At 39.3% G+C, this 10,121-nt stretch overlaps 1 protein-coding gene across 4 annotated transcripts; it reads left to right on the top strand.

Annotated features, from left to right (window-relative positions):
• The first annotated feature begins 668 nt into the window (after positions 1-668).
• Positions 669-10,069, top strand: klhl8 (kelch-like family member 8). Of its 4 annotated transcripts, none has more exons than XM_020082603.2 (12): positions 669-778; positions 3,607-3,826; positions 4,022-4,083; positions 4,303-4,468; positions 4,838-4,987; positions 5,408-5,594; positions 5,833-5,976; positions 6,519-6,630; positions 6,782-6,950; positions 7,028-7,187; positions 7,761-7,962; positions 8,254-10,069. In XM_020082603.2, the coding sequence occupies exons 2-12, from the start codon at positions 3,629-3,631 to the stop codon at positions 8,375-8,377; spliced, it is 1,674 nt and encodes a 557-aa protein (XP_019938162.1). In that variant the 5' UTR covers positions 669-778; positions 3,607-3,628; the 3' UTR covers positions 8,378-10,069. The 4 variants fall into 4 exon arrangements, with proteins under 4 accessions (XP_019938162.1, XP_019938160.1, XP_069369408.1 ...); XM_020082601.2 differs by having other exon boundaries at positions 4,838-5,158; XM_069513307.1 differs by lacking the exon at positions 669-778 and adding an exon at positions 2,749-2,885 and having other exon boundaries at positions 4,838-5,158.
• The last annotated feature ends 52 nt before the right edge of the window (positions 10,070-10,121 follow it).

The following is a 10,121-nucleotide window of genomic DNA, read 5'->3' as shown; positions in this document are numbered from 1 at the left end:
ACATTAATGATTTTAATATTTCTGATCGGTGTTTGTAAGGTGTATCAGAAAAGTGCTCACACAGCAGTGATAAACAGTGGACAGCTCAATCAGCCTGTGGAGGTGTCGTTAATGTGTAATTGCAGGTGAGACATTATGTACAATATAATTATGTAACAAATGTTATGACAGTTTAACATGTCCTCACTTTGCACATTATGTAAAGTGTATTATTTTCAGTGTTATTTATAAAATCTGTTCATTGAGACAAGACAAAATAAACAGAGTGAACACGTGTGTTTGGAGCAGTGACTGTTTAGTTATGACTCAGTGCAATAACTTGGTTTTTATTACAGTAATACTCTGTGACGATAAAACGGCTCATCATGACTTTTGAGAAGCTGAAACCATGGGAGGTTTGGCATTTAATAAACGATTTCCCTAATTATTTTTTACTATTGGGTAACTTCATAAATGTACAATATGTTCTAAGCTCTATGCGTGTTTTCTATGTAAAATAATAAAAGGAGATTTAAAAATAATAATAAAAAAAACGTGTAATATATATCTATATATAGCTATAGCTGTCAAATAAATGTTGTGGAGTAAAAAGTATGAATTATGGACATTATGGTTCATATTATATATATTATATCTATTATTACTCTGGATTCACTTTGTACCCCTCAGCAGCAGCGCAGGTGACGCTGTAAAACTACACTTCCCATGAAGCACCTGGAAGCACAACAAACATTCCAGTCAGAGAAGCCGGCATCTTAAATCTCAGCTGCGACATGAGGTATCTAAGTTAAACACATTTCTCCAAACTCCGACATTACTCGATGCTCTACAGTCCTTCGTGGCGTCGCACGTTTAGTATTTTCGCTAAATTCGCGGTTAAATCGTGAACGTGGGCTGCGGGTGCTAGCCTGCCTGCTAGCTCCAGCTAGCTAGCAAGCGAAGCACTAGTGTACTCTGAGGTTTAGCTAGCTCCGTTTGTCGCAAATTAGCGTCGTTAGCTGTAAATGTGGTTAAGGTTAACAACCCAGTGACTCACAAACACAACCAACCTAATTTACTGCATTAAACGTTGAAGTGTTTGCATGTTTTTTTGTTGCAGATTCATCTTTCAGATGTTGTTGATGGTTATGCTATGCTAACTGTATCTGTAATGCATTTAAGAGCATGTCGGTGTCTCACTCTAAAATAACAGAAGAGCCTCATTATTCTGAATGACATCTGAAGGTGCTAGCTGTCATTTATAGTAAACACTCATGTGCAGTCTTTGTATTATTGCTGCTGTCTTTAATATTTCTTAAATCACCCCAGATCTTCCAAAGTCCATGAAAAGCTGATAAAAATAAACCTTATTACAAACAAAAGCCATCACACACCTTCATACCTGAAATAATAGCATGTTTGATACATGGTGCAGCAATGAGGACCGAGTTAGAATATAAAATCAGACCTATGTAGTCAAAAGAAATCAATATATGTGTTTATATCAGTTTCTTTAGCTCCATTTATACAGTGTCAAAAATCTAAATGCTTGCATACACCAGTTATTAAGATGCACCGCTTTAAACCAGAAAATATGTTGTCCGACAGAGGTGGAGGTTTGAAAACATCAGATAGTTAAAAGAAAATGTGTGACATGTCATGAGAACGAATGAAATACACCCTGCTGATACAGGATTTATGTGGGGTCTTCACATGTCTACAATGTAATAATCTAAATTTAACGCCTCAAAAAGTTAAAAGAACGATACTGTGAAAGTAGATATTAAGAGAAATGTTTTGGTGACGGGCCTAGTTTGTTATGTTCATATGTGTTGTAGTTCTTTCGCAATAATACAGATATTAGCTCGTTGTAATGAAATTACAAGAAGATACAAGTTGAATGATTATCTCAGTACAGTCGCTTGGTTGTGGGAAAAATCATGGACGGCATTCCAAGGGTTATTCCCTACTTGGCCACTTCACCCCATCTTCAATTATAGGGGTGTGTAATTCTGGGACTCCTTCAGATCTGTCGCACCTGAAATAGGTCTTAAATTTCATTCATTGTGATCGTAAAAAGTTTTGAAATGCTACTGTGAAACCTGCAGAAATCCTGCAAATAGTCTTGACATTTATCACTTTTTTACAAGCTGCCTCCCCCTCCATATGAGCAAATATAGTAATTCAGTTTGCAGGGAGTGGGCTCATTAGCTAGGTAATTGCTCCACTGTCACAATACTCTGACCAAAGGACTAAACCATGGAAGCGTTGTATTTGGCAGCATTAAGTACAGTTGCTGTGTGGCTTTTGGAGGTGGGAGAAGTAATATGTGAAACAGTGGGTTCTCGTGAGTGCATGCTCGTCCTCTGCGTACCTTTTTTGTCTAACGTTGCATGCTGTTTGCCAAGTGGATGCACAGAAGGATGTTGCATGGATTCAGAGAGGTGGTTGCTATTCGATTTGTACGCAGCAGAGTCGAGCAGTTGTGCAATACATCCCTTATGTTAAATTATTGACTCTCTCGCTCCACTTACTCGTAATAAATAATAGATCACTGTCTGAGGATGTTACCATCTATAAAAGGGTTCCAACTCATCCTGAATTTTAAGAAAGTGAATATTACAAATCGCTTTTTTGCGTTGAGAGAGTAAATTCTATCAATGGGCTTACAAAGTAGAACAGCAGTGGAATCAGTGCATATGATGGGACTGGATGTTTGCAGCTCTCAAAGCTGAGAGGACTAGTGATGAGGGGGCGATACACTGAGTCTATTCACTGTCAGAGGCATAGCTTCAAAGAGAGAGACAGTACATCATCTGTAAGGTGTGGGTGGAGCTCCGGCCTCTGGCTGTCTGCTCTCACTTCATCTGTTCTCTGTGGAGATTTTTCATCAGACTCAGCAGTAGGTAGGATTATTTATCGTTTGATTGCCGTGTTTTCTGAGTGGTGTGCTACTTTAACTTGGAGTGATCAGCTTATTATATATTTTTTTCCCTATTTAGCTTTGGTCTTTGCTAAATGAGTAAGACGAAGTGACACAGAAAGGACGAAAGGAGGGGGGGTACTCACCAAACTTGCTCAGCTGACAGGTGATCCCCCCCTAACACCAGTTCCCTTTTTGTTTCCTCCATTTAAGCCTGCAGTGTTATTTGGACTGAGTTGTGTTTTCTCGTCTGTGAGTTATTCTCGCTTGGTGTGGTTAAAATCTGGCCTACCTTTCCATGGGCAATAATTTAATATTGCTGTTCACAACCTGTCCATGTTATTATATGGTTAAAAGCACTACTTCTAAGAAGTATTAAAATGAATGATTTATTATTTTTAGTCACTCAGTTACTTATATATTAAATATATAAAAAAATGACTATCACATGTTTCTAGATTTACAGAAGTCTTTGCCTTTTTACTTATGATTCATAATGCATCAATTCCTAAATATTTTAACAATTTGTTTTTAACATGAGATTACCATAGTTAATAAAGTTAATTTAAAACAAACCATTAGTTGCAATAAAAGATAATAAAGCTACACTACTCTAAAGTCAGCAAACAATATCTCCTACAGAGGAGCAAAACAATCCAGTGAGTATCCAATGTGGTTTAATAAGTGGTTCATCTCTCTTGTAGGTATTGTTTCCTGTAGCCAGCTATGGCACCAGGGGATGTGGTGCCAGACCATGCCAAGCAACTGAAGCCCAAGGAGAAGCGCCCTGGAAACAAGGCATCGAAAGCAGACTGTGAGCCCGATGGCTCCTTTGTCTTCGAGGCTCACGAGGCTTGGAAGGACTTCCATAACTCCCTCAGGCACTTCTATGAAGTGGGGGAGCTCTGCGATGTCACGCTGAAGGTGAGTCACCCCATGTGGACTCAAGTGACTGGTTTGTATTGTTTTTTTGTCACAGCTGATATTCTTTTTAGTATATTATCACTAATGTCAGGTTGAAGGTTGTGATTTTATAAATAATCGTATCTTATAGTTGTAAGCTTGTTAACTATCTCTAAGTAGCTGCAAAAATCTGTATGTTTTATGTGGTTTTTTTAGGTTGGCAGTAGGTTGATACCATGCCACAAGCTAGTGCTGGCTTGTGTTATCCCTTACTTCCGGTATGTAAAACTTTTCTCCTTTGTTTCTATATTGAATTCTATGAGTCATTTTGATAAGAAAGTCGTTTTGTCTTAGTTGCGGACTCTTGATTTTCCATAATGATTTAAACATCACACGCTGGATATGCTTTTAGCTTTAGCTATGCTTTTAGCTATATATATTTGATTTGAGCCTGTATTTCACCTTGCTCTAGTCTAAGTGGATATTTCTTCTTGCAGGGCCATGTTCCTGTCGGAGATGTCTGAGGCCAAACAGAATCTGATAGAGATCAAGGACTTTGATGGCGATGCCATCCAGGACCTGGTGCATTTTGCCTACTCCTCTAAGCTCACGTTAACAGTGGATAATGTCCAGCCACTGCTTTATGCTGCCTGCATCCTTCAGGTAAACACACATTTAATCGATCAACAAGCAGTGTGAGCTTAGTGGTCTCCTTATTCTACATGAATGAAGGAGTTCTGCCCTATCAGTGACTATGTAAACATGGACAGCATTAGTCCCACTGTTGACCTGAATAAGATTTATTTTGATGATGATGTTTACATGAGTTGCTAAAAGAATATTCTATCCATATTCCTGTCTGTCTGTCTGATTATGACTATTTTCATAAATATCTGAATATTAGGTTCCATGTTAATGTATGTCCAATGATAGTAAAGTGATTTTATTTAGCTTTTTCAAATGTTACAAGATTTTGTCCATACAACAACATTTACACACAGAGGGATTTCCATTACTTCCTGACTCTGTTAGGTGGAGTTGGTGGCGAGAGCCTGCTGTGAGTACATGAAGGCCCATTTCCACCCCACCAACTGCCTGGCAGTTCGGACTTTTGCCGAGAGCCACAATCGCGTGGACCTGATGGACATGGCCGACCGCTACGCCTGCGAGCATTTCACCGAGGTAGTGGAGTGTGAGGACTTCACATGTGTGTCTCCCCAGCACTTGCGCACATTATTGTCCTCGAGTGAGCTCAATATCCACTCAGAGACACAGGTGTATAACGCCGCAGTGAAATGGCTGAAAGCAAACCCACAGCACCACGAGGCCTGGCTGGACCAGATCATGTCTCAGGTTAGAGGCGGCATCACTTGGATCAGGAGGATATGGTTTGGTTGGGCTGAATGTTAACTTATAAATGTTGTCTCTCTGCATGTTTTGGATTTGTATTTGGAAACATACTATGTTATAAACCCTTTTACTCATTAACTGAACGCTAAGCTACATAACTATGCATGAAATTAGTGTCGTATAAACCGTGTGTTCAAAGCTTTATGTGACCTTTTTTACAATCACAGTACATTATATGATGGTCCCCTTTAGGTGCGCCTCCCCCTGCTGCCTGTCGACTTCCTGACTGGAACTGTGGCGAAGGACGAGATGATCAAAGGTAACTTGAGTTGTCGTGACCTGATGGATGAAGCCAGGAACTACCACCTCCACCTCAGCAACAAGGTGGTGCCTGACTTTGAGTATTCGATCCACACCGTACCCCGGAAACATACTGCAGGTACTTTTATGGGTGTGTCTTTGAATATAACTACTGATTTGATGGTATTTGTAGCAACATTCAGCACTTTGTTATTATCAAAGAAAAAAAAAACACAACTATCTTCATGAAACCATACATCTGTCTGGATTGAGCTTTAACAGGCTTAAACTCATCATCTTTTTACCTCTGCTGTTCTGTGGACACAAATTGTAACGTGTTCTCTTTTTTATAAAAAAATTTTCTACCTTTCCTTTAGGGGTTTTGTTCTGTGTGGGTGGCCGGGGTGGCTCTGGTGATCCATTTCGCAGCATCGAGTGCTACTCCATCACTAAGAACAGCTGGTTTTTCGGCCCTGAAATGAACAGCAGACGACGTCATGTGGGTGTAATATCTGTCGGAGGTAAGAAGGGTTTTTATATATATTTAGCACAACAAGACAGAGGATGGAAAGGTGAACAATTAATTGAAAAAAAAATATAGACAGATTTAATTGACTGCTTATATAAATGTAAGTAATGCAGATATTTAGGGGCTTGCAGAGTCAGTGACTAGTTCACTGACTTAAATACATATTTATTTATAAAATAATAATAATTTGAGCCCTCAATCTTACTGCAAACATGTCTTATTTGTATTTTATTATTTAGCATTTATCTTCCTTGTAGTTTTTATTGCATTTTATGTATTCTTTGTATTTTAATTGCTGAATTTTAATGAGTCAATTTGTTTTTATCCTGTTTCTTGTTTTTATCCTAACTTATAAAGCACGTTTAAACCTTTAAAAAAAAAAGTTGCATACAATTAAAGTATATTTATCATTATTATTATTGTTGTTGTTGTTGCTTTTATTGTTATTTTATACTAATAAACATTATTTTTAATTGTGGATCTGTTCACACGATCATAAGACTCATCTACATATCTGTTTATTTATTCTTGTAGGAAAGGTCTATGCTGTTGGAGGCCATGATGGTAACGAGCACTTAGGCAACATGGAGATGTTCGACCCCCTCACCAACAAATGGATGATGAAAGCCTCGATGAACACTAAGAGGTACATGATGCTACAATATAATGATTGTGAATTTAGATTTTCCCAAACCATTCCAGACTGAATGGGTGTGAGAACAGCAGTCTCAGATTGTATTGGGTATTAGAAAAACAAAGCATAAGTATCTGCCTGAGAAAGGATGTATGTTTTGCAGGAGGGGTATTGCCCTGGCAGCTCTCGGTGGTCCCATCTACGCTATAGGAGGCCTGGACGACAACTCCTGCTTCAACGACGTGGAGCGTTACGACATTGAAAGTGACTGCTGGAGTGCCGTGGCCCCGATGAACACACCCAGAGGAGGAGTGGGATCTGTGGCGTTGGGGGTAAGACAGAAGAGGATAAATGATGACTAATGTTTAGTACGGTATCTGCACAGTGCTCTATATCCTCTTCTTGCCAGAGTTTTGTGTATGCGGTGGGAGGCAACGACGGCGTGGCGTCACTGTCCAGCGTGGAGCGCTTTAACCCTCACCTCAACAAATGGACAGAGGTCAGCGAGATGGGCCAGCGACGGGCTGGGAATGGAGTCAGCAAACTGAATGGCTGCCTCTATGTTGTGGGTGAGGGAAATAAATACACTAAACAGAGGACGTTTGTCAGTTTAATTTCCAAACACCAGTAATTATCTTCTCCTCTGATTTTGAGTGGAGAGATTACATTTGTTGCAGCCATACACAGTAGCTGTAACATGTAGTTTGTTGTTTTTACACCTGTGTCATATACCTTAGTGCACTCTGTACAATGATACACACAAATGTGGCAAAAGTTCACATTTTGTGATGTTTCTGGTCACTGATTCACAAAGTTGAAGGATGAGATATTTTTATTGTGCCACTTGAATCTGAAGAGTCATTCAAGGTTCATTTGAATGTCTGTTGTGACCTTTTGTCTTGTGAATGACTCTGCTTGAATATAGAAGCATGAAATCCTCTTGTGTGCCTTCTCTGAAAGTGACACCATAATCCTACTCACATTTAAGAAATCTTTTCCCCTGAACGTGACATTTTTCCGGTCATTCGTATCCTTAATAATTTCCGTGAAGTAATATGATACTTGTCATTTTCCTGTTTGAACACCCTTTACCTTTTTTCACAAAGATAAATGTTATTTAAATGTTTTGTCATTTTCTGAAGGTGGTTTTGATGACAACTCCCCCTTGAGCTCCGTAGAGAGATTTGACCCTCGAATGCACCGCTGGGAGTATGTGTCTGAGCTGACAACCCCTCGCGGTGGCGTAGGGGTCGCCTCTGTCATGGGAAGGGTGTTCGCAGTCGGGGGCCACAACGGGAACATCTACCTGAACACAGTGGAGGCGTTTGAGCCTCGAATGAACAGGTGAGGAGGCGATGTGATGTGATGTGTTGTTCATTGTGTGATAATTAAAGAGCTCTTTTTAATAGTAAGAACCTTTTTCAGTACAAAAACACATAAAGTAATTTGATAAGGATGGCCAGTTCAGTTCAAATAAATTCAAATACTTAATTTGTCCATCAAGGACAGTTAAATCTAACACTTGAATAATTACAATGCTTTAATTTAAATAAGAGTTATAAGAGTTCTGTTTAAGACGGTTCATATGTCTTCTTCTTGTAATATTGATTTGATTTGTGTGTGTGTGCCGTTCAGATGGGAGCTGGTGGGTTCAGTGTCTCACTGCCGTGCCGGAGCCGGGGTGGCCGTCTGCTCGTCTCACGTCAGCAAGATCAGGGACGTCGGCCAGGGCTCCAGCAACGTGGTCAACTGCATGTGACCGCCACTCCGCTCATTACCAGGTGACTGAATTGCCCGGTCACCAACAGATCTGATCACTGCACAGGCAACACAACACAAAAAGCACACAGAGCGATTTCGCCCTGCAACGTTATTAATGTCAACACTCTGAGCTTCAGCCTCAAACTGATGAAGGCTGATGTTCAGTTTGCACTCTGACCGAGGAATATAAGAGAGATTTCACGCCTGACAAATCTTCTCTGACACATTCAAGACATTATTCTCGACCTGTGCTAGTGTTATTTGCAATCAGTGATGTAGTATTTTGTACTGTATTTTCTTTTGTTTTACTTTCTCGACATAGTTTTGACTTTTAAAGAAAAGGGAAAATAGAAGCTGAGCCTCATATTTACTACTAACCTTTCGAGAGTGAGAGGTGAGCTTGGATTCAGAACTACTAGGTTTCTTAACCGTGCACATAATAAATAATGGTCCGTGTAGTGGGCCAGTATGAAAAGATTTCAAATGTTTACTGCCTAAGATTGTCTCTGGATTTCTCTTTGGCTCTGCTTTTTTGGTTTCTTTATTCTCAGAGAAAGAATTTAGACACATTCATACTGGATTCAACACCTCGTTTGCAGTGCAGCGTGTGGAATTCTAACACTTACATCAGCAGTCAAGTAGGATGAAGTAGTCAAATACATTTCCAAGATTCCTACGTTCGTTTCCCAGGGTAAGTGAAAACATCCTTCATGGTGAATCTGACTCTAAAGTACTGTTTCTATCCGCAGTTCCAGCTGCTGTAAGCTGGATCACAGCAGCTGGAATGTGACTGTAAATGTGTTTAAACAATCATTTGAGGCTGATTGGGACAAATCAGTCACTGGGCAGAAGGTCCGGGGAATTTAACTGATGCAAGTGCCAAACACAAAAATATGCGTCAGCTGCTTTTACCTCGTCCTCAGGTTTGAGAAACGTTTGACAGCTAAAAAGTTGAGTGAAGGACAGATCTGAGCAATACGGTGCACGTCCCCACTTCTTTTTCAGTTTACATTATTGTGTAGAAATGTATTCAGAGTGACTGCAGATTTTCAAATTTGCGTTGGACGATAGCTGGACTGTCAGTAATCTTAGTCAGAGTTTTCAGATGTGTTTGAGATTCCGATGAGGTTTGTCTCTGCAGATGGTTCTGTTATATTTTAATATATGGACATTTTTGTATTATAAAATGGGTGTATCTTTGGTATTATTCTTTATGACACTATCTAATCCATTGCTGTGCACTATTTTCCTAGAATAGATATGAAGTCTGAGTATATTTTTGTCCTAAATGGAGAATTTCATGTTATTCATGTTATGAGTTTGAAGATGCTTATTTATCACTCACACCTATTTCGGTCATATCGAAGAAAAACGTCATAATTTCTAGCAACACTTGTTTTTTCAGGATAGGCTGAGTGATGACTATAAAACAGAAATTCTATATACGGTTTATACTAGAGGTATAGATATAATTGCACAATTTGTGTCCTATCATTATTAATACTATCAATAATTTTTACTCCAAAACTGAAGTTGTTGCCAACCTTGTTCCCAAATGAGACCGAGTCTTTTGTAAACTTTACTGTTCTTTGTGTTGTTCTTACTCCCTTTGGCTGCTTTCTTCTTGTGCTTTTTATTCACATGGTATTGGAATAAATTGGTACAATAAAGTTATGTGTAAAGTTTATAACTGGGATTCATCTTCTTTGCCTGTAACAATAACAATCTTCCTTCCAGGACTG

This window comes from Paralichthys olivaceus, chromosome 18, assembly GCF_024713975.1.
Source record: "Paralichthys olivaceus isolate ysfri-2021 chromosome 18, ASM2471397v2, whole genome shotgun sequence".
Lineage (NCBI taxonomy): Eukaryota > Metazoa > Chordata > Actinopteri > Pleuronectiformes > Paralichthyidae > Paralichthys > Paralichthys olivaceus.
Note: the sequence above shows the minus strand (reverse complement) of the source record. Positions and strands in the feature narration are given on the sequence as shown.

Bases quoted from the DNA above. Each gene is read 5' to 3' on its own strand.
- klhl8 (XM_020082601.2), top strand. From the start codon at position 3,629: ATGGCACCAGGGGATGTGGTGCCAGACCATGCCAAGCAACTGAAGCCC. The intron at 5,977-6,518 runs GTAAGAAGGGTT...TTATTCTTGTAG, and splicing joins GGGTGTAATATCTGTCGGAG to GAAAGGTCTATGCTGTTGGA. The intron at 7,963-8,253 runs GTGAGGAGGCGA...TGTGCCGTTCAG, and splicing joins TTTGAGCCTCGAATGAACAG to ATGGGAGCTGGTGGGTTCAG.